Source organism: Orbicella franksi, chromosome 9 (genome assembly GCF_964199315.1).
Source record: "Orbicella franksi chromosome 9, jaOrbFran1.1, whole genome shotgun sequence".
Taxonomy (NCBI): Eukaryota; Metazoa; Cnidaria; class Anthozoa; order Scleractinia; family Merulinidae; genus Orbicella; species Orbicella franksi.
The window spans coordinates 4,082,925-4,106,752 of NC_138153.1; the positions used below are offsets into that span (position 1 = coordinate 4,082,925).

The 23,828-nt window shown below is 38.6% G+C and overlaps 2 protein-coding genes across 3 annotated transcripts; both read right to left on the reverse strand.

Annotated features, from left to right (window-relative positions):
- Nucleotides 1-3,911: 3,911 nt before the first annotated feature.
- On the reverse strand, nucleotides 3,912-10,957 carry LOC145497459 (uncharacterized). Its single transcript, XM_081477262.1, has 3 exons — nucleotides 10,438-10,957; nucleotides 9,029-9,246; nucleotides 3,912-4,411 (listed from the first exon to the last, which is right to left on the reverse strand). Exons 1-3 carry the CDS (start codon nucleotides 10,770-10,772, stop codon nucleotides 3,912-3,914), a joined length of 1,053 nt encoding a protein of 350 aa, XP_081333388.1. The 5' UTR covers nucleotides 10,773-10,957.
- Nucleotides 10,958-11,031: 74 nt separating this feature from the next.
- On the reverse strand, nucleotides 11,032-23,778 carry LOC145497229 (aminoacylase-1-like). 2 transcript variants are annotated; one of them, XM_081477042.1, is made up of 17 exons: nucleotides 23,532-23,778; nucleotides 22,513-22,577; nucleotides 20,595-20,702; nucleotides 20,110-20,181; nucleotides 19,518-19,540; nucleotides 19,237-19,313; nucleotides 18,463-18,552; nucleotides 18,064-18,120; nucleotides 17,210-17,283; nucleotides 16,847-16,896; nucleotides 15,988-16,051; nucleotides 14,890-14,932; nucleotides 14,735-14,772; nucleotides 14,208-14,276; nucleotides 13,336-13,415; nucleotides 13,007-13,067; nucleotides 11,032-11,707 (listed from the first exon to the last, which is right to left on the reverse strand). In XM_081477042.1, the coding sequence occupies exons 1-17, from the start codon at nucleotides 23,614-23,616 to the stop codon at nucleotides 11,555-11,557; spliced, it is 1,209 nt and encodes a 402-aa protein (XP_081333168.1). In that variant the 5' UTR covers nucleotides 23,617-23,778; the 3' UTR covers nucleotides 11,032-11,554. The 2 variants fall into 2 exon arrangements, with proteins under 2 accessions (XP_081333168.1, XP_081333169.1); XM_081477043.1 differs by lacking the exons at nucleotides 22,513-22,577; nucleotides 23,532-23,778 and adding an exon at nucleotides 21,026-22,048.
- Between the last annotated feature and the right edge of the window lie 50 nt (nucleotides 23,779-23,828).

A 23,828-nucleotide genomic window follows, 5' to 3' on the forward strand; every position in this document is an offset into this window, starting at 1 on the left:
GCCGGGAATTCGTTTTTACTGCTTTGCAGCTTAAATTTGATTTAAAAAATGAATAAAATGAGAATTCCTGGAGCAAGGAAATGAATAGAAATAAACCATGTTTATGTACAAGAACTCGATTCTATATCACAGCACAAATGGTTCCGAATTTCGTTTTTCGCGTTAACTGTCAACCTGCTTACGTGTTCAGCTAAAGCCAACACCAGTCAGCAAGGGCAGTGAGAGGTTAGTTGGTAACATCTTATCTATCTGCGATTAACGCATCACCGCAGATATAAAAGAAAAAAAATAAGAAACAAATCTAGCAAAATCACTGTTGGAATTAAAAGAGATGCGACTGGCCCTAAACGCCTCAACACGCGGTTGGTCTATCACTTTCATTACACCTGCTTTCAGTGTTATGTGCATAGGCGACATCTTTCGACCATCTTTCGACATGCCATCTTTCGACATGCCATCTTTCAACATGCTATGTAAACGGCTGAAAGACCGTTTGACTGTGAAACTGGCAATTGTTTTGGTTATTAGCGGAACAAATGACCAATAAATGATAATTACCGACCTCAAATGAATGAAGAAGATTGTGGACTTTGCATGTTTCCCGATTAACGGGATAATTCAAACAATTTTAGTGTAGTCGATCGGCTCTCAATGAAGGTGATTTCCAGTAGAATTGGGCCACTATCGCTCAGCTAATATTCAAAAGAAGAAAACATTCAAAACAGTCGATTTATCTCTCACAGAATGTTTTCTTTGTACTTCTAGCATGTCCTAGCCTTATTCTGATGTCAGATAAATCCATCTTTCGGGACTAAAAGTTTAGTTCGACCGTGAAGAAGCCAGCTGTGCTTACTTTTTTGACGTAGGCCAGGTTACATAACATGTCGAGAGATGGCATTTCGAATTAAGAGTCGCTACGCACGAATCACTGAAAGCAAGTGAAGTGAGTTCCAGTTCGGGTATAATTCTTGCATAAAAGCTGACATTGTAAGTATCGTTCGTAGGGGTGTGTAAATTTAACTGGATAGTGGTACTGTCCAGCTGTTCTCTTTGGCTTTAACATATTCAAGAATCTGAAAGGTTTTCTTCCCGTAGTTGCGAGCTTAAAGCTAAAAGCAATGAATAATTTCGTTACGCACATATTGTAATGCAATTTTTCGAGTTTGTCTCACACAAGCTGAACACGGAACACATCTGTTCATGCATGTCTCAGGCGTAAAAATGGATCATTGGATAATGCAATTCGAGAGTTTTTATTGGCTTAGCCATCATGAGCTATGAGCCATTATACCGTGCTCTACAAATATGGTAATCGTACGCGTGAGTTTTGTCTTTTAATTACTAGCTTGGTTTAGTTTTCTGTATTTTGGGGGTGTTTTTAACGAAACAATTATTCCACTCGCGTTTGTTGGATATGATGTGAGATGAATTAGTTGTTCTCACGGGGTCGTTATCAGTGTTTGTTTGGTTGGGTTCAGTGACTTTCAAAGAAATCCCCGTTTCGGTTCAAAACTCTCTGAAAGGGTTGCAGACTTGCGAAAGAAAGCCGACTTCTTGAGTGTTCTCTATCTTTTATGTTTATAGACTGCGCCAATTCATGATTATTCCTCGAAGGTATTCTGCACATGATCCAGAAACCATGCTTTCTCTTAAGAATGAACGAATATTAAAAACCTACTAAAGAAACTACTTAAGAAAGCACGTAAGACGAAAATTGATGAAGACTTGAGATTGTACAAAATAAGCAGGAACACAACATACTATGAAATCAGATCTACCAAAGTTTCTTTAAAACTGGAATAATGAAAATGCTATTCGGGCTATCAGAAAATTAACGCTAGGTGCAAATAAAATAGAATAAGTACTTCAATTTCGAAATGCGTCATTTTCTTAAAGTATTTCAACCACTTTTGTCGCCCACTGTAGATAATTCCAAGTGTCTACGGGGTATTTATCAGCTAGTCAGTTGGTTTGTTGGGTTCAGTGATTTTCAAAGAAATCTCGGTTTCGTTTCAAAACTCGCTGAAAGGGTTGTAAACCTGCAAAGAAAGCCGTCTTATTAAGTGTTCTCTCTTTTATGTTTTGTAGACTGTAAAGCGTCAATTCATGATTATTCCTCGAGGTCATTCTACGCTTCCAAGACATACTTGCTCTCACAGATGAACGAATAAGATTAATTTGTCAAACTTCTTACATGCTTTAAGAACAGATCAATTGTGATGAAAGAGAATTTAAGAGTGACACTTAAATAACGTCACTGCATGAACACATCGAAATAGTTTTCTATACCAGAGAGGCATATAATCTGTCGAGCGGACTTGGGCAAGTGCAGAACGGTTAATTCATGAAAAAGAACTATCTGCTTTCGTACATCGAACTGAACGTTTAGTGTGTGTCGTCTTTACACCACAGGAAAGGCAAATTAGACCGCTTGAGGTGTTGACGTTGATTCGGTTGTCTAGTTGAAATATTTTTGTTCTAAGTGCGGTTGTTAAAGGGAGGGTTTCACGGTTCGGCAGATGTCTCTAAATCAACATACTTTTGTATGCTTCCTATCAATGTTATCGCTTTAAAAACCCCACTCAGACGCAGTTCAGTAATCACATGCTATAGTTAGTCGTGGCAAAATGACGGATGAGCAAAATTCTCAGAAGATTTCATTGGATGTTACCGACGCTGTCGACCGTTGAATTTAGTGTTGATCCGTGCCATTTATTCAACGGTTGGTGATTTTCCGGCTATATGCATGCGAAATTAGGTAACTTGCTTACGACTGGTTTAGAAACAATGAAAAACCAGGCCCGTGCCAAAAAGCCTGCACAGGCGAATAAATAATACAGACATGCGCCGAACCGTGAACCCTCCCTTTAATAGGGGAGAGGATAAGGGGCGCTTTCTGGAGTCAATGTGTAAATAAAGATAAATATCTAGAGATACCTATTTTTTCCAGTTCCTGTCTATCCTGATGAAATTGTTCTCACTACAGTTTTAGTACATATTGTTTTACCGCTCCGATGAATTAGTCAAAACTGTGTACACTCGTAAGGGGAATGTTGAATACTTTGGGAATTTAAAAACACTTAAATATTATATGCTTGAAGCCTTTTGCCTTGAAGAAGGCTCCAGTTCTAGAGAAGTCTTGCTGGTGACCGCTCATCTTTTCACTGACTGGAAAAAAAAATCATTTTGCAGGAAACAATTTTTATTGAGCGCAACAGGACTGTTCTTGTAACAAGTAACAATCTCATTATTAAAACCTGTAGCTAGCCCGCGTACTCTTAAAATTAAATTCCCTGTCTGACAACGAATTTAGGATACTGAAATATTCCAACCTTGAAAAATAGATTATTTTTTCTACGACTCTTTCTTGACCAGCAGTTCTGTCTGGGGAGCCCAGCATTTCAATTTATTTTGGAAATCTACGTATTACTTTTAACTGTTTCATACAATTTTAAACTACAATAATCAGTCTCCTCTGTGAAAAATTACATTGACTACAAAAGAAGCCAGTATTGAATATAGATAATATAAAACTATATGTACTATGTGCATCTCAAGTGCCTTGTTAGCTTAGGCTGATGGCGAATTGATGGCAACTCTTTGTGCCGACCACTAAAGGCAATGGAAGCTCCTACTGCTTTTGCAACATTGTTGAAAATCATGAACGTACGTTCCATGTCATTTATTTCTCTGACTACTGTCTGCTGTTTTTGGCCCAACCACTTTAATTTCTAGTATTTTCAGTTCTGATGCATGCCACTTTCTGTTTGTTCTTTCTCAGTGGTGCATATCTTTGACATACACACATAAACTTTATTTTTTCTCGAAATTAAGAGTAGCTATTAAACAAGCTAATTTTTCCGAGAGAAAAATAATAAAGGAAATCAACATGGTATAATGTAAGATACAAACTACAACAGAATGATAGTCAGAATGATAGTCATTGGAGTGTCGTCCAATGTGTTGGCAATCTTGTTTTCCAGCTCAGCAGCTATTTCAGTTATCATTCCTTCTACTTCCCGTCTTTCTTGCATTCGTCTTAATCTGTTTTCTTCTGCTTTCTTCCTATTTTTCCTGATCTTTTCAAGTCTCCATTTTACAGGATCCTCGGGTTCCGCTAACATACGCTCTAATTCCTCTACCAACCCTTGATCAGGCTCAGAGTCAGAGTCAGAGGAGGAGGAATAAGACAACCGCTTCCCACGGCGTTGCGGTGGTGGTGGTGGTGGTGGTGGTGGTAATGCTCTTGGTGGTATTGCCTGTAGTGTTGCAGTGGTAATGGTGGTGGTGGTAGTGGTTTTGGTTAGTGGTAGTGTTGCAGTGGTAATGGTGGTAGTGCTCTTAGCGGCGGAGGTAGTGCTCTTAGTGGCGGAGGTAGTGCTCTTCCGAGTTGCTGCATGCAGAAGAATACCTAAGAAAAGAAACAAAGTTAACGTTAACGTTCACAAGTCAACTATGGATATCTATGCAGACGATACCACCTTGTCTTTAAGCTCAGACTGGAAAGCTATTCCTGCACTAAACAAATCATTAACAAAGGACTTGACAGAAGTTGAGAAATGGGCTAGTGAAAACAAAATGTTTACAAATACCAAGAAAACCAAAGCGTTGTTGGCTACGGGAAAGCGTCTGCGCAGACGTATAACCCATGACGCAGGAAAATTTGAAGCTAGGATGCAAAATGCAGAAATTGAACAAGTTGGTAGCCATAAACTTCTTGGAGTGATAATCGACGAGAACCTAACTTACGAAGTACATGTTGACGAACTATGTAACAAACTTTCAAAACGAATTGGTCTTCTACGCCATATAAGCTGCTACTTGAAAAAGAATCAAAAATTGATCTACTATAACGCAGTAATCAAACCACTCTTCATGTATGCAAGCACAGTATGGACATCGTGTAACAAAGAGGCACTCGAGAGAGTTCTCCGTATGCAAAAACGGGCTGCGCGTATTATTCTTGCAGCACAACGTACTAGTCGAACTGTCACTTTATTTAATAAGCTAAACTGGATCCCCTTTTACAAAGAAGCTTATATAAATCGATGTGCACTGGCCTACAAAAGGATAAACAGAACTTTACCTGAATACATGAACACATCTTTAAGGAAAAACTCTGACGTCCATTCGAGAAGTACTAGAAATTGTAATTTAAATTTATTATGCCCCTCTCACAGAAACGCCTCTGAGGGAGGACGCACTTTCGCCGTCAGAACTATTAAAGATTGGAACAGTTTACCCCGGTCTTTAAAAACAGAGAAGTCCGTTAAATCGTTTAAGGCTAAATTATGTAATACTATTCTTAACTCTCAGAAAACTAATGGAATTTTTTAACTCTTATTATTCGTAGTATGTTTGAAATTGTAAGTCCAGTTTATTATTTGTAACCATTTTTAATAGTAACTTAATTAAGTATTTTATTGTAAATAATATCGTATTTTAGCATTTTATTGTAAATAATATATTTTAAGCATTCTGATTATTTTAAGCTGAGGGCCCCAAGTTTATCAGTAACTTAAGTTACTGTCACGGGTCACCCTCATTAAATAAAGTCTTTCACTTCACTTCACTTCACTTCAGTTATTACTTTCTACAGAAACTGTTGGGAATTGCGTCGATGGGCAAGTACAACACTGGCTGTTTATCAACTCGACATAAATGGAGGTAAGTTTAACTGTCAGAGAGTGTATGGGAAGCTGATGTAGAAGTTTTGAGATCAACAAAATCAGTATCAATATAAAAGAAATCACTGAATTGGCTTGCCATATGAAGTTCAGGTAAATCAAACAATTTGTTAAAATAAATGACACCAATATAATCAAAGTGGTACTATGATCAAATGTTTACCCCTTGAAATTCTAGGTTAATCTCATAGAATTCCACGAAAGATTCAAAACACCGTTTACTGTTTGCAAATATCTGCATTGGTTCCAGAAATATTTCAGTTCGAAAAATGTGTAAAATATATATGCAAACGAGAGGACTGATGACAACCAGTAATAATACATAAAGTATATAATAATTTGTGCTTTCTGCAGAAACCATTGAAATTTGGCAGGCTAGTAGTTCTACATGCAACACACCTATTGCTATAAAAGTTTCTGTTCCCATGGCAACCCACTCCTTTCTAGTCCCCCTCCAACCTGATTTCAATATTTTAATCATTTTCAGCTTGAAAAACGTTAAACAAGGCCATGACCTCGACCTAACACATTTATATGCTTGCTGGATTTATGCAGATGAGGCACCATTGGTAAATATCAAAATAGACCCTTTAAGGTGGCCAGAAAAGCCTTTAATATTGGAGACGTCTGGAACCGAGTATGTTGCCATGGTAACAAAAATGTTAAGCTCATATTGTGGAACACCTCTAGTAGAATCGGACTGCAAGAATCAAACATTTCTGGTTCATATTAGCCAAGAGATCTTTCTTCATCATATGTGATCAAAATTTGGCTGAGTGTATGACATCATCACTTGGCTAATTTGCATATTTTAAAAACTTGAATATCTCTGGAATGAAAAGAGATATTTGGAAATAGTAAACAGCATTTTTCTTCTCATATAGACTACTTGTCTATGTTTTAAAATGACTCAGATAGGAAAGGTTCGATTTTTGTCACAGTAACACATTAAATTACAGGAGCAATGTTTTAGACTTATGTATGGACACCCAGGATATAGATTGAAGAAAAGGGGCTATGTCAAAATTTCTCATGACAAGTCATTGTTTGGGTCATGTACAGAAATATTACTTTCAAACTGGAGAAAATCTAATAAAAAATAATTTCATTATTAATCAAAGCTATAACAAAATTCTCGAACATGATTGGCTATTAGCAGCCCGATTTGAGCATTAATTGGAGAGTGTACATGTCATGCTTGTAATTGGACAGTATGCGTCATTTTGCGCATGCTGTTGCGGTGCACTTTGTTGAGTAAACTACTGTGTTTTTCAGCATTCATAACGACGTTTAATCGTTCAGTGATCAATTGATGGTTTGTTCATTTCTCACATTTTGTCATAGTTTTGATTAATTGGTAACAGGACATTGTGTCGTCCAATTCAGTCTGTTATCATGCTCGTGATTAACAAATCGGACTCCCACTTCGCAGTCGTCTGATTTTGTTAATCACTTGTATGATTACAGATCGAATTGGACTCCAACTCAGTCCTATTACCATTACCAATAGTTATTAAGGTAGAAAAGGGAGGTGTATGTGGTGGCCTCATGGTTAGTGCGTTCAACTCTGGATCGAGCAGTTTGGGTTTGAGAACTGACCAGGGACATTGTGTTATGTACTTAGGCAAAAGACACTTTACTCTCACAGTGCCTCTCTCCAGCCAGGTGTATAAATGAGTACTGGCAAATTTAATGCTGGAGGAAAACCCTGCCATGGACTAGCTTCCCATCAGGGGAGAGTAGTAGGAATACTCTTAATCCCTTCATGCTGCAGAAACCTGAGATAAGCGCTAGCCTGATGGACCACTTGGCTTGTAGAAAAAATACTTAATATGTAGATTTAGCCAAGCCTAAAAGCAGAGCTCCTGAGCCAGGTTGTTCAGAGTCCGATTAAGCTAGCCCAGGATAAGCAAGCATATTTTGATTGGATTTTTGTAACTTTGCGGTGAGGTTTTCAAAGAAGGACGCTATAAACCAAGGTTGCATGTCTCTGTCAACCAAAGCTGGAGTATGGCCACCACCTTGGGCAACTCCGCCATAGTTGTGCGTACACGTCCACGAGCAATATCGCTAGCCTTGATAATCACAAGAAAATCAATTCATGCATTTCCTTTTCTTTCCTATATGAGTATGGGGCTCCGCTTGGAGGCCCTTCGGGCTGCTGGAGCTCCATTATAATAATAAACTAAGAATAAGAAAGGATGGCTACCACAGCTCTTAATCAATCTAGGATGGACTTATCATGAACAAACCTGTTTTCAAGATGGTTCATCTGAGGTGTAGCCCCATTAAGGTGGTATGATACCCTCAAATGGACCAAAAAGTTTGTTTAAATATGGTGAAGAAAGATCAATTAAATTTCTAGAATTTTGCTCAAAATGGTTGCTATGGAAACCAGCCACAGCCTTTTGAGGTAGTGTTTTACAGTATTGACGCCAACACTTCCTGCTCTTTTACAAAACAAGATTTGACTGTCAAATAAGCATATCGTGTAAGTTTCTGTTTTGTTCTGTGCAATGAACCTAAGTTTTGACAGTTAAGTCTTATTTTCAGTGCTTTTTACAGGCTTTATTTGGAAATAACCTTATTTTTTACCACACCCAGTGGACAAATCATCTCATGTCACGTGACAGACGTTAAAATGTTACGATTTTTTGGTTTATAACATCACAACGCTATTGGTCTTTGATGAGCCCAAGTTTCAGGAATTCCACTTAAAAACCTTGCAAAGTAGAAATGTTGGCGTGAAGTCAGTCAGTTACAAAAGTAAACTTTTGAGAAAAATGCACTTTAAGTTTCTTACATGAAGTATTAAGCATTTAACGAGCCACAAATAGCGGGGGGGGGGGGGGTGCAGATTGGATCTTGGGGGAGGGGGTGCAATGGTTGTTCTATTTTGTAAAAAGTTACCGCAGTTGTGGGAAATATTCCTTTTTATAAGGGAAATGAATGAGCCTGTGGTGGCCATTTGAGGCAAAACTTTTCAAACAATTATACCAATCGAGTTGTGCATGTCTTAAAAGTTTTTTTCTAAATAGTTTCATCCATATAAGTTAAAAATAATTTATATTTTTGGTCACATTCTTACAGTAAACAGTCATTGCTATGGCTGTTGCTACGTGAAAAAACTTATACCACTGTGTACTTTCCTTAAATTTCACACTCATCTGGACGAAAATTCGGCAAGATTGTTTCAAAATGTTTTTGACAGGTCCTCAAGGGTCTTAACTCTTGTATTTCCAAGAAAGTGAATTTTTCATGAACATCGCCATATTTTAGGGTACCACACCCCCTTAATTGCCTGTCACTGTAATATCCCATAATGTTACAATGAAAAATACCTGCAAGTGGCACAGTGATCCCCCAGAGGAATGCAAGAAAGGATTCTAGTGCATAGATAATGAGCACTGCCACTGCAATGGCAGCAATAAGTACCAGGGTGGGGTACTGTGACCTCAGCTTTGCAATCCTCTGCTCTCGACTTTGTGCAATGCCAAATAAGACAAAGGTAGAGACCAGCGTGACAGCACCAATGATTAAATCCCTTGGATACAGTATCCTGGTGAGAAATATTGAGCTAAGCCACCATGTATGATGTGGACAGGGTATAATCTCCTTTGCAGCCATTATTAGGGTCGTCACGCAACGTTTCTCCCCCACTAAACAGGAAATTGATTCATTTCAGAATCACTTGCTACATGTACACATTTTTCTTCTGAAACCTTTGTTGAACAACCCATAGGAGTACGAGCTGGGGAGGGAGGGAGAGGGGCTGCAACAGCCCCCCCCCCCCCCCCCTCATATACAGAAGTTATGTGATTTTTCGAGCAATTCAAAACACTCATGATTCGGGCAAAGACACTTGAGAGAAAACATTACAAAATAATGCTGTTAGCGTGATTTCCAAAACTCGTAAATAAAGTTTCTAGTTAGTTACCGGTACCTTTTTTTAGAACTGTTTTTGTTAATAATTTTTAGATTTTACTCAGATTGAGCTCGACTGTTGTTAGAGTATGATTGATTGATTGATTGAGTATGCAAGCTTTGAATATAACTATTTCTGGAATTGCCGTGTGGCATGAAACTCTCATGGGATCTAATTTTCGTGAATTTCGCGGATTTTTCATCGATCTGCGAAAATTAAATCCTGTGAAAACAAACTCCCGCCCAAAAAAATTGGCAAAAATCTACTCCTTTTATTTACATTGCTGAATTTCAATGAAATTGGTTGCAAACACTGTAACGAAAACGACCATATGGCTTCCGTTTTTGTCACTTTCAAGTACCGCACATGACATCCGCGAAAAATTATTCCCAGGAGTAAAGTCGCAAAATTTATTCCCGCGAAACTCGAGAAATCCAAAATCCGCGAAATTAAACTTCCGCGAAAATTTCATGTTACACGGTATAGCAGTTTCATTAGGATGTGGAACTTGTGAAAGTTTTTGTTGGTAAGGCAATTTGAATGCGTTTGCATTCCAATTTCAACAATCACGCATTCGGGCATCGCGTACATTTCTCGAGTAAGAAGGTCACCGTCCCCCAAAACCGAAAGTGCCCGTGCGCCTATGAACAGCCCAGTCTCATTCTTACGATTTTACGCAAGTCTGCACTTTAACAGATTTCAGGGTTTTTTAACTTCGCAGTCATGTTCTGTATATACTAAAGTCAAACCTTTTACAAGTTTACGCCCGGGGGGTACGTTACACATGCAGAGCTAGCGTTTACGTCTCGACGTTTACAAACTTACCCAACCAGAATGAAAATAATGATTGCATAAAGAAAGTAGTTGGTCTGGTAATAAATGAGGTTGTTAATCATTCTGTAATCCATTTTGTCCCTGTCATGTGAAGTTGGAGCAGTGAACTGAGCATCAGTAATAAAGTCTTGAAGCGAGCGAAGAGGAGCAATCTCAACCGCCATCTTGCTTCGTTTCCTGTCACTTGGGAAGTCGCTGAGAAAACTGTTTCCCATCGCGGGCTCAAGATTGTCATTGCAAGTCGGAAGCCGCGAATATGACGCGAAATATGAAATATGCGAAAATACAAATATTTGGGAGCATTCATTCATTGTTGTTGCTTTCATAGAACCTCAAAAAACTCAGTAATGATTATAAAAGGGACTCTGTCGCTCTAATCCATTCCCTTAATAAATACTCGAGCGCCCATGACGCGGGCTAACAAACACGAAAAGTTCATGAAGTGTTTTTCCACCAGTGCAAAAAGGGTAGCCAGATGGGTAAGACCTTTCTGTCATTTCTGATCTAATCCGTTCAGACCTGAAGTCCAGGAGACCTCCTATTGTGCTGCTTCAATTCAGAGGGCAAGTAAAAGACATACATCCATTCACACATACATACATAAACTTTATTTAAACTCGAATAAGACCATAGTTTCGGGCATTAACCCTTAATGTCAGAGCTCTTCTCACCTACAGTCGAGTTCATAAATAGCTGAGTTAGGGTTTTGAGTAGTGTGGTTACTAATTTAGGCATCTTGGACCGAGTGATTAGCGAACGCTGTTGGCGATCCTCCCCCGGGCATACACACCCCTGTCGATAGCAACCGTCAATCTACCTATAAAACAAGTCACTGGTAAGTTCATAACTTACTGCACTCAAAATAACGTGCAATAAGCTCAAATAAATACCACACGACTGGGAATAAATTGGTAATAAACTCAAGGAGAAATTTTATCATTTGAAGTGTTTTACTTATTAGTATCTCAGAAATAAGCTAACTCAACGAAATATTTTATTAAACACCAGTCTTGAAACAAAATATAATTTTTGCATTCACTAACATTGTCTATGACGAGGATTATTTAAAATTCTTGTCTTCCTATCAGTAAAACCAATTGCAAATCATTTAAAATGGCTGCACATTTCCCACGGCAGTTATCAGCTGGCAGTAGATTTCTATTCCTCGTAGGAAAACTTTCTCGTTGAGGAATTCATCGTGATCATGAAGAAGAATTGGAGTATTGTTCATTGGAGAAAAACCGATGGCGGGATAACCAAGCTGTATAGAGAAAGAAAGAAGAACATCAGCAGATAAAACTGAAGGCATTTACAGAGACCGAAACGTAAAACAAGCGAAAGGAAAAACAAAATCGCCGCGCGAAAGCTTTTACATGGTTGCCACAGACATCACTTTTCAAATTCCCGACTTTTCCCTGATAAAAATAAAATCTCCCTTACCAAATGAAAACAAAATGTCAGATGCAGTAGTGGTCTGCAGTTTTCCCGTCCAGCCGTCCTTTCTACCCCTTCATTTTAGACCGATCGGTTTTCAACAAATTCACGTTCTTCATTTAGGATAAACATGATGAGATCACAGTGACCTGATATGTTTCTTGCAATCTTCAATGGTATTAAATCACCGGTGTAGTTATAACTTGTATTTCATTTTCCCTAACTTTTCTTCAAAATGTCAGTTTTCCCTGACTCAGAATAAAATTCTGATTTTTCCCTACACTGGAACTATTTTTCCCGATCATTTCCTGACTTCTGGCAACCCCGTTTTAGTTTTCGCGCGCATGCAAGCCGAGTTACCGCAACAATCACTGAAAATAGAGAGGTTTTCATTTGAGTGTTGAAAGTAATTGGTTTTGCACTTACCACTCTTCGCGATTGACTGAAAAACTCGCGCCTATTTTTCTTCCAATCAGAAGTACAACCGAAACCAATCGTAACTCGCTTGCACACGTTTTCCCGCGCTTCGCGTCAGCTACATGTAATTACTTCTAGTTTTGATTGGTTCACTGTATTGTCTTGGTCCTTTGTGATTGGCTAGAGTGATTGCTTTCGTTTTGGTTCTGCGACACTCAATTGAAAACTGCTCTAATCGAACGAAATGATATTTAGTGTCCCCAAATGCAAGCGAATGCGAATGGAAGTTAATAATCTGAGCTGACTTAAGTTTGGTCTTCTACACAACCAGTCCATCATCGATCACGCAGAACAAAAATTTGACGTCAAACTTCTGAATGGACGGAGCTAGGTAACTTCTATTGTGGAGCGATCTAACCTTTGGTTGGAGCGAACTGACTTGGGGCGATCTAACTATGGAGAGAAATGACCGTAATTCCACTGAACAAGACCTACCCGAATCAGAATCAAAACGGTATGACAGAATAAACAAGAGAGACAGCTGAATGAAACTGCATGATAGTCAGGATCGTATGAACGACTGCAACGAGCACGTGAAAAGCACGATGCGTAGGTTTGAAAAGCGAAAAAAATAAGATGCGACGAAGTACTTCAAGACAGTAGCCACCGAAATATACCATACGTAAATTATAGAAAGCTGCATGCCTACCTCACGGAAAAAACGACTATCAGTTCCCGCTGGGAAAATCTCTTTCTCTATCTTCATTCCCCTAAAAATTAAGAAGTATTAAAATAAAAATTAGTGATGAAGCGAATGTGTCACTTTAATGCAAAAACGTTACCGCGAGGAAATGCACGTGATAACTTTGCCATACAATTTGAAGGTTTTGCAACGGACAGCGCTCCCAAACCTAACGGGTAGTCCCCAGGTAGCAACGGGACCTAAGGGCTACCAAAAGCAAAGGGGTCTGTTATTCTCGAAAATTTATGATGGCTATATTTGATTTGACAAATAATATGGTGCTGTATTTAACTTACATTTTCTTGCAAGCCGTGCCGAAGGCATTCCACCATGGATCCTCATTGATGGTCGGCGTTAATACGTAATTATCGCATCTCTGTAAGAAAGAGAGAAAGTAGAAACATACACTGAAGACATCTCTAAGGAAAGAATGCCGTCGGAGCTATCAGCTTTTAAAAATTAAACAAACTAGAGGGAATAGTGCGGGCGCTGACAATCTTTTTTTAAAACTCATTTCGAGATCACAGGATGCCCAACTAAAGTGGTTTAGGTTTGTAGCACAGTTTCTATAATGACAGGAATGCATTAGGAAGTGACAATAAATAACTACAGTGAGGATGGAAATGGTTCCAACATGGACAAAATCGAAAATGTCAAGTATATGTTTGTATGTTTAATGGCCGGAAATTTAGTCATGGCCAGGTTCATGCTATCTGAGATTTACAAAGTCTGCCTCGCAAAGTGGAGGCCGGGCGCCTGAGACATCCAGGAGCTTTCACTATTGGTAGCCAGCTCCTAGATGGAGGTCTATCGGTCCCGTGGCTGGCAAATCCTGGCAACCCAGCCTTGAACCCCCACACGGAGGGAAGAAAAACAGGCACCTGTCACACTGATAAAAAAGTGGAAAGAAAGGGAGGAGCAAGGGAGGGAAAACAGCCTCTGAGAAGAGTCCCCATGCTTAAGAAAACGCTAACGCTCAGGGAAACGCTGACTTAAAACAAAAACTACTACAACGCCCTGTGGTCCGAGAACACGTGGAATTCTGGCGCATGCGCATATCTGAACGCCGCTGACCACGAGGGTGAGATTTGCACTCCTTGTTGTTAAAAATCCCCCAGTCCAGAACGACATGTTCTCAACAAGCCACTTTATGATTACAAGGTCCTACCTCCAAAAATTCATAAGATACATCTTCTCCAGCCTCTTTACACCAATGCTTGATTTTATTCTCAAACTCCTGAAACACATGCAAAGGAGAACAAAAATTTGTAAGCTACCAGAAAATAATAAGAAAGCAAAGTATTTAAAGCCTCTGGGCTCGTAAGCCACTGGACGTTTGCATTCAATTTCTGTAACATGATTTAGCGGCTAGGAGTATTTCTACTGCCCCTGGATGAGATGCTAGTCGACCATCACAAGATACTCCCAACATTCTATCAGGTTGCACCAACACTTCACCAGTCCTCATTTTATACACCTGAGTGGAGAGAGGCACTGTGAGAGTAAAGTGTCTTGCCCAAGAACACAGCACAATGACTTCCCAACCAGGACTTGAACCCAGACCACTTGACTGGAGTCAAGCTCACTCTGAACCATAAAGGACACCTCAAGTACGTAACATGTACAACTTAAACCGTGAATACTCAGTGCTGTACATAGAAGGAAAATCACACAAGATGTAAACATTTACTCTACCTCGAGGTCCATAGTGGGTGTAATTCTAATGTCAAACACTACAAGAAAGGAACAAATCATTATAAAAGAGTGGCATCAGACCAGTTGCTGATAATACGTTTTCACAAAATCATTGTTACAAGAAAGCTATATTTCACAAAAGTAACAAAAATTACCTGATGACATTTCTGATGGTACCACATTAGACTGTACACCACCCTTTAAGGAACAAATTTCAATACAAATTATTAAGAACATGTAGCACTTTGACAGAGTGGAGGACAATTCAGAGAGTGATCAAGCGAGTGACTACTAGCACAAATGATTACTCTGAAATGTACGACTTAGGTCCAGATACTAACTACAGTTAATTGAATCAAGAGCAAAATCTGACTAGCCTGCACAGGAAGCTTTCACATACTAGCAATGAGTTTCTTGCATTCTGGCCAGGCAAAATTTGGGACACCCCCAACATCTATCTACATGGGGAAGGGGTTGGGGGGTGGGGGGCTGCAACCTCCTCCGATTCTTTTAGCTCTCGTTACAATTTTCATGCAGCCAGAATGAAAAGAAAGAAAGCTCAACCATAATAATAATAATCATTCAAGAACGCTTGCTATGCTCACTATAAAGTTTGAGGTTAGAAGTCTTTGGCAACCCTCTATGAACAAATCAATGCATTCTGCAAGAAACAGCAGAAATTGACACCTTCCAATTCTTACAAAAATACGTAATTGATGATGTCACAGATACCGTAAGCTGCCACTTATAAGCCCTGAGCTTATGCAACTTTGTAAGGGGTTTTGGATGGGCTTCTAAATGGAGGGGCTTTTATCCAAGAAGGTTTATAAGCGGTATGAAAAAACCGTTTTGAAATGAGCTACAGCAGTGTTGATTGAAATAGGTTTTTGGCACACTGGTTTTTAATCAACCTTTAAAACAACATTAGATAATAAATTTATTTCATTTCATTTTAAACTAGATGGAGGCTTACATGTATATTTGGGGGGCTTAAAATTGGAAGTAACATTTTGTTTACACGCAGGTATATGGGCTTATAACTGGAGGGGCTAATTATTAAGCAGGTCAGAGCTTTTTAGCAGCAGTTTCAGGAAGGCATGAGAAGAAACCCATCGAAATTGAGAATTTTGTTATGGATATGATTATACAGCTCCCCTTGCCCCCTTTCATCTATCAAATTTCAGTCACATCCAGCTGAATAATATTACTGAAGCAAACTTTAAAAGGTAGAGAAAAAAATCGATTTTTATTACCTTAGCAATTGTCCAATTGACTGTAGTAACATCTCCCAGCCTTAGATCAGCATTCGAATTCAACCTTCAGTGAAATAATCAAAGTTAAATAAGATTCAGTAATCCATACTGAATACATACATCTCTGCTCCTGTTATCAGAGAAAAGTTTTTTCCACTGAACTACTAAATCAAGTAGTATTCCAGAAAGCCACAGGGAATGTAATTCACTTAGCCTCTTCCAGGCTCAGTTGGTTGGGGCACAGCATGAAAAATGACACACAAAAAACTCCTCGCACCAAGCCTCTCTATCCTAAGCTTTTTTTTTTGCTCTGCCATTTTTTCATGCTGTACCACAACTAACTGAATGCCTGGAAGAGGTTATTTCCCATCCGTCTTGCCTGTCCATCTGTAAATGACTTTAAGGTTAAAATGCTCCACAAGACAGGCAGGAATCTTTGTAGGGTTTTGTTTGAAGATTGTGAGCAGGAGAAAAAGAGTTTAGAGTAAACTAAATGGCCAGGATAGCAAGTTCTTCACATAAAATATCAGTTGAGGATCTCTACAGCAGTAAGCCAAAGTTGTGTCCTGAGGGAGACACTTTGCCCATTACCCAGGCGTCCCTCCTCCTCAGGCACTTTGATTAAGTTGATTCGCACTTTATAAGAAAAGGCGAGCGCAAAGCGCAAAGTGACTGGTTATGAGCGCAAAGCTGGAGGGACCACAGGAAGAACCTTCTTCTTCCTTGGTGTGCCCATATTTCCCTCAAAGAAAGAGAGAGGTGTCTGGGAGCTAGGCTGGGCCAAAACATAGTACACCCTGTCCAGAACACAATAATTATAGATTTTCCTCACAGAACTAGGACATAATTACAGTCATACCTCTTCTTTTGGTCCTCTCTGAAAGCTGTAAATGACTGGACAATTTTACTCTGAAAATCAAATTCAATTCGTTTACTTTTATCTTAAGTTTCCTTTTTTGGTATAATTTTCTGTGCTCAGAGTGCAATTTTTTTTTAAAAAGTGGAATATTTTGTTCTGGCGCAACTGAGGCTGATGAAGTTCAGTTGAGCTGAATGAAATAGTCCACTGTATTTAAGAAAAGTATTGCACTCTGAGTACAGAAAGTTATTCTATATTTTAATGACAAATCAATGACGTTTGATTGGATTGCATCCATGCCAACTTTCCTCACTGGTTTATCCAGAGGTTTCCTGCCTCAAAACATTGGAACAATGCAATTACCATCTTTTCAGCAGCTGTATCCTCAATAAACCTGGAGCCATGACCAGGGGGACCTTTGCAAGTTACTTTGACCCCTGGAAGGAACAACAATTTTCACTTGCCTTTAGTCTTCTTTGATTCTGATTTCACTTGGTCCATACTGGAAAGACCTTGGACATATTCTCAAACTACAACTATTAGAAGAAAGTATATCCTTGCTCAGTGGTCTAACCAGAATGTAGTTAATACAAATAGATGAGTGTATGTTAGAGAGGGAGTTATACTAGAATGGATTACTACCCAGGAAAAATGTGGAAAAAGGTCCTACTAACAGTAAAAAGATATCTATACAATCAAACCTCTTTTAAGCAGACATATATTAAGCAGCCATCCCCTATTAAGATGCCATGCATGCAATTATAAATTGAAAGTCCCGAAATTATTGTCAGTAAAATACTCAAAATAAAACCCCCACCAACTGGCTACCTCTATGAAGCGGCCACGGCCACCTTTGGTTGTCCTGATGAGTGGTTTCCTATTGTCTTTACCCCTATTAAATGGCCACCCAAGATTTAATACACGTAGTTTAGCTAAATGTTTTAGAAAAGGTGATGACAGAGAAGAGTTGGAAATAGAAAATGACAACTGATTAAGACATTCAAACACATTCAATCTGTCTATCACAATTTTCTTGATGTGACTCCATGTTCACTGAGAAATTAACCCAATGGTAAAAAATATTCAAAGTACACCACTACCTTTTAATTTAGCAAACCCTATTAAGCGGCCACTTCCCATTTCCCCGAGGGTGGCCGATTGATGGGGGTTTGACTGCATTTGCTGAACAGTGTAACTATTAATTAATAGCTACTTACACCATACAGATCTCTCTCCATAGAATATTGTGAATGAATCTGTTGGGTTTGCAAGTCCTGGTGACAGACAGACAATTTGTAAAAAAAAAAAATGCAGCAGCAATATTTGAGCAGACAAAAGTCAATGATTGCAATTTCAGGGGTTTCACTAATGTTTTCAGCAGGAGGACAAAACATTTTGAACTGAACTTTGTCATAAGAAAAACTTTCCCCTAGATGGTCAAACCAGGCGGCCAATTTGCCCAGTACCTGGCCCTTAATGAAACCCCTACAATTTAGATTTGACTGAATTTCAAATTTGCATTGTATAATAACCCTAGCTGGTATGATTTTTCTGTTAATATTTAATAACATTGTTTGCATTTGCATGTGGTAATGCAAAAATAGAATCCTGCATACCTTCATCCAAAGCAAAACCAAGGTTCATTGCCTTAAAATCATCTGTCTTCACAAATTGTTTCATTCCTGTGCCTCCGCCAATTTCTTCATCTACATGCAGAACGCAAGCAAAATGGTAGAAATAAATTAATTCTTTTATTGTATTTGCTAAGCAATAATCGCATACCATATCCTACCATAGCAGTGGATAAAAGAAATTGATCTAAATTATAATATTATTAAGCCTGCTTAAAAACTTTAATATTTAACTTTTTGACTACTGCTGTTTGATCTTATTTTTATGAGATTAAAAACTACTAGTCAAGCATGCAGTATGAATCCGTTTCCACCAGACCAATGATTTTTGATGAATTTTTGACACTTTTTTGACACTTTGCCGTGCCTTTAGAAAGGAGCCCTTTTGGAGGGCGGAGACTAACTTCTACAAAATTGTGATTGGTATGTGGCAGGAAAAGATCTAGAGCCTTGATATATTTTTAGCTTGTTTGTCAGTCAGCACAATGCATGAAGTCCCAAGTGAAAGTGTACATGTAGTATGGCTGGATAAATTTGTTTTGCTTTGAAGCAGACATTGTCAATGGAATTATTATAATTGCATTTTCCAATACTTTGATCAAGTTATGCAAGTTTGAAATATTAAGTGTAAAGCAATTTAATCTCACAACTGAGCCTTTCCGTCCCTCCCTCCCTCCCTACCCCACCTGCACTATCTCTCAGAAGAAACCATTAATAGAAAAAATAGTACAAAGAAATAATGAAAGAACGTGCAGATACCTGGAACAAAAGTCACGTGTATTGTTCTTAGAAGAGTCACCCCCTGTGCTCGAAGTTTTCTTATAGCCTCTATGTACCTATGCAAAATAATTCCTTAAATTAACTCCGAGGATACAGAATGTAAACCTGATCTATTAATTTAAGAAAATGTTACCAACCAGTTTTTCAAGAGTTAAAATACACCGTCCAGTAGTCATTATCTGAAGGCCTAAAAATATTATTTTTAATAATAATTATTGATAAAGAACTATTTAAGAGTGTAGTAACAAATATATACTTACTGCATGCCAACACATTTCATGTCCTGACAGAAAAAAAAGAAGAAAGGAACCATTAAAATAAATCATTGTCATCAAAAATAAATAAATAAATAAATAAACATACACACAGCAGCTCAAAGCCAAAAGATGTGCAAAGAATGGAAAAAGTACCATCTCATTCCAAAGAGTCACAATGGCCTTACAAAATATTTTGAGGTTGATGAGAGTATTAACTGGGAAAAATGTGGCTTTAATTTATTATGGGACTGGTAAGAAACATAATTTATTAGTCAGATTGTTTTAATTATCAATCTAACATGAAAAATATAAATCTTAAAAATTAGGCATTCTGGTGCTTTGTTTGCCTTTCTTCTATATATTAATGAATTAAGGCATACTGATACAATCTCAATTTGAAATTGATTACCACTCTGGAATCCAGTGAAACCTATGTCCTCTAAATTCTAATCTATGGGCCCCTCCCCCTTTCATTACGCTACCCATGATGAGGGGGCATGGATATCTTAATTTTCTTGCACCACCCATTAGCCGAATAGTGTTGATGTGTTAAATAGCCACTGATCAAGGTACAAATTAAAGCAAAATTCCTTACCTGACTTCCACGCGCATAAATATCACCATTTTCTGTCTTGTGAGCAGAAAAAGGTTCATATGTCCAATGTTCCTATAAATAATTTAGTAAATTTTAAAGAATTAGTAAGCTTAACTAAAAATGAGAAACTTCCATGATAGAAAAAAAAGAAGTTTTCCAGAACAAAATTAATAATTATTATTTCTACTACATATACTCTTCAGTAAAATCTACTATTAAGTAATAATCAAATAAAACAGGTGTATTTTTAGCATGGATTGTTCATATTCAGTAAGTTAACTTATATCTGTTTCCACACCTCATTTTCAGACCTCATACATGTACTTTTGAAATAAATTGTGGAGTTTGGCCCAAATATTTCTTACTATCAATTGTTATAATCTGGAGTTGGAATGGGATGAAAAACTGACTTGCAGAGTCACTCATAAATAATAAGTAACTTTTATTTTGCTTTGTGTGGTAGAATATGTCAGTTTGAAACTTACTGGGAAGACTGGCACTACATCTATGTGACTGTTTAATATGATGGATGGCAGGTTTGGATCTTGTCCTTCCCATGTTATAACAACTGCTACAACATTACCAGACTCTCCCTAGTGTCAGTGAAATTCAAAATAATAAAAATAATTAAATTGTTCCAAATAGCTCAGGCACTAAGGAGCACTTTTCCATTGTTTAAGATTAACTAGATCTGCATTCAAGTCAAGTGACCCATCAGTCTGGAACTTAACATGGTTTCTGTAGCATGAAGCAACTAGGACTATTTCTACTCCGCCCTGAATGAAATGCTAGTCCATTGCAGTCCATTGCATCCCTAACATCAAATTCACCAATACCCATTTACATAACTGGGTGGAGAGAGGCAATGTGCTCAAGTAAAGTGTCTTGCTCAAGAACACAGCATAATGTACAGTACCTGACCAGGGCTTGAACATGGACAGCTTGATCTGGAGACAAGCACACTAACCATAAGGCCACTCTGCCTCCCTCTGAGTGTAAGTAATTTGCATTTGCCACTTTGTGATTTAAGTTTCAAAATCTCACATCACTTTCTCTTCCAATCAGAAGTAAACCAACTTGCTCATACACTTTTTTACCGCGCTTTGTGAAGGCTGCATTAGTTGGTTCACTGGATAATGCCTGTACCTGTGCTCTAATTGTGATTTACTTGGTTTTTGTTTTTGACTTCAATCTTTCTTCTCTTGTATCCTTCCCAATCTACAATCAGCCTCTGCACATTTTTCAAGCTTTGTGATTCAATGTGCCTACCCTGATCCCAAAGGTCTTTCTTGATTTTTCTCCCCATGAAAGCTGCGAGGAGCTGCGAAGTGGTGAACACGAGTTGCGAAGCAGCGAGAAAGAAAAACTTCTGGTTACCTTGGACTTGAATCTCATTTTCATGCAAATGCCAGGTTCAGGATCTAACCCTCGGGCTCGGATTGGTTAACGTTTTTACAAAACACGCAATTCAATATGATTGGTTCATTTGATTGGTAATACCGAGGAGACAGTAGGGATATCTGTCACTGCACTTCTTGAGGTACCAAGGGAAGGAATTTGTTTGCAAAATACTTCAGTTCTCAGTTAATTCGTCTGTGTTTGACTTGGAATATGTTTTTGACAGTGTCTTCAAATGAATTTTGACCTTGGTGCTCGAGGAGCATTTTCCAGAGATTGAACATCAAGAGAAAGCCAGCTTGCTCGCAGTCATAAATCACAAGGATGTGTTTGCCATACTGCCAAACAGACATGGAAAGTCAATTAGAATTCAGTTGCTCCCTGATGTCTGCAGATACCTGTACCTGTCAGACTATTCATACCCTCACAATGCCATAATTTTGGTTCTGTGTCTTCTGAAGTCTCTGGTGGACTCTCATATTGGCGAAATGTGAAACCGTGGCATTTCAGCAGCCAGTTTGAGCAGTGAAGACGTCGACAAGAACAATCTGCTCAAAGAAGATTATGCCTTTCTATTCAGAAGTCTTGAGTCCTCCTTACAAAACAAGAAGTGGAGAAACATGCTCTGTAATGTTAAACAAGACAGAACCTTAGAGATCAGTGCAGATGAAAAAATTCTTGCAAACATGTGCATTGACCCCGGCCAAGTAGGTAACATGATACCACTCTTCACCACCCGAAATTCCCCTTTGTTCCACCCGAGTGGAAACATTAGCGGCTGATAAGCACGTGATTGCTAAGTTGGCATTGGTCCCTTTTGTAATTATTAATTTGACGTGTTTGACAGCTGGGGTCTGCATGAAAGTGAGATTCAGGTCCAAGGTAACCAGAGGCTTTTCTCTCTTGCCACTTCACAACTTGCTGTTCACCGCTTCGCAAAAAGAAGAAAAATCAAGAAAAACCTCTGGGACCTGGGTAATTTTACCAAAAAATCTGCACACTCACCTTAATACATTTAAGTGGAAGTTCAAGATCCTGAGCTATCTTCTCTAGAAATATGATAGCACTCTCTGAAATTGGACATAAAAAACTAATTTAGCTGTTAAGACTTAAGCTTATTTATCAAAATGAGTTAAAAGTTATCAACTTCTGCATGTATAAATTCAGGGTGAAAAACCTACTACTGCTGCCGAGTAAAAAATGGCTGTTTCAATTTCTGAGCTGCCTACTTTTTGTGAAATAATACGAGTGCAAGTTTAAAACAGTAATTTAGGAAAACACAGAATAGGGTTTTTTGGAACGTAACTGAACCTTGTGTGTTCTTGTCCCGGGGCAGTCAAGACTGTAGCTAGGGAGGGGGCATATGCACTGGGGTGTTCCAAAAACGTGGAGTGCAGAGTGCAGAGTGCGGAGTGCAGAGTGCGGAGTGCAGAGTGCGGAGTGCAGAGTGCGGAGTGCAGAGAGCAGAGTAAATATATATATATATATACAGTTTATTTATGTATTTAATTATTCTTTTAATTCTCTTTTAAATTTTTTATTCCTATTACACTCTGCACTCCACACTTTGCGTTTTCAGAACAGCCATACATACTACGATATAAAATCTTACTTGTAAATTATCCCTTAAAATTCTTGGCATTTTGACCTTTTCCAATATTAATCGCAAAATTTTGTGGGGAGCATGCTCTCAGGCTAGTCCCTTCAACGCCCGAATCGTGTCAGCCGTCCACTTCATGAAACTAGCCCTGGTTACATATATACACTAGTGAAGCTCCCAAGAGTGACAAGTCTGGAGGTAGACTAAAAAAACCTGGCTCCGGTTGTTCGGAAGCCGATTAGCGCTAATCCACAATTTCATCATCCGAAGCCAAGAATAAAACTTAATATATCATTTTTCGATTATGGTGACCGCCCATGCCACCGCGGTCATTGAGATTGTCAGTACAGGTTATAAATCTATGCTTTGTTGCTCCTGAAAATGACAAGAGCGCACTTTAGAATTTAGTCCAAACTATACTTACCATAGTCCGGATTTGGCTGAACTGTTTTTATTCTCAAGTAATCTCTAAAAACTGTAACGGCAGGGTCTTCATGTTCAGTCGCCATCTTTGCGAAAGTTCCACTGGGGTAAAACCCGTGGCGGTCACAAGTTGTGACGTGACAGGCCCGTGATCAACATCAGCCGGTTCGTAAAATTTTCAGCGACCAGCAACGTAGATCATAAATTATGTGAGTTATTTTTTAGAGACGATTCATACCGCGTGATCCGTAAAGGCTTGGATAGCCAGATACGTCGTCAGGCACCGTTCGTGCCGGGA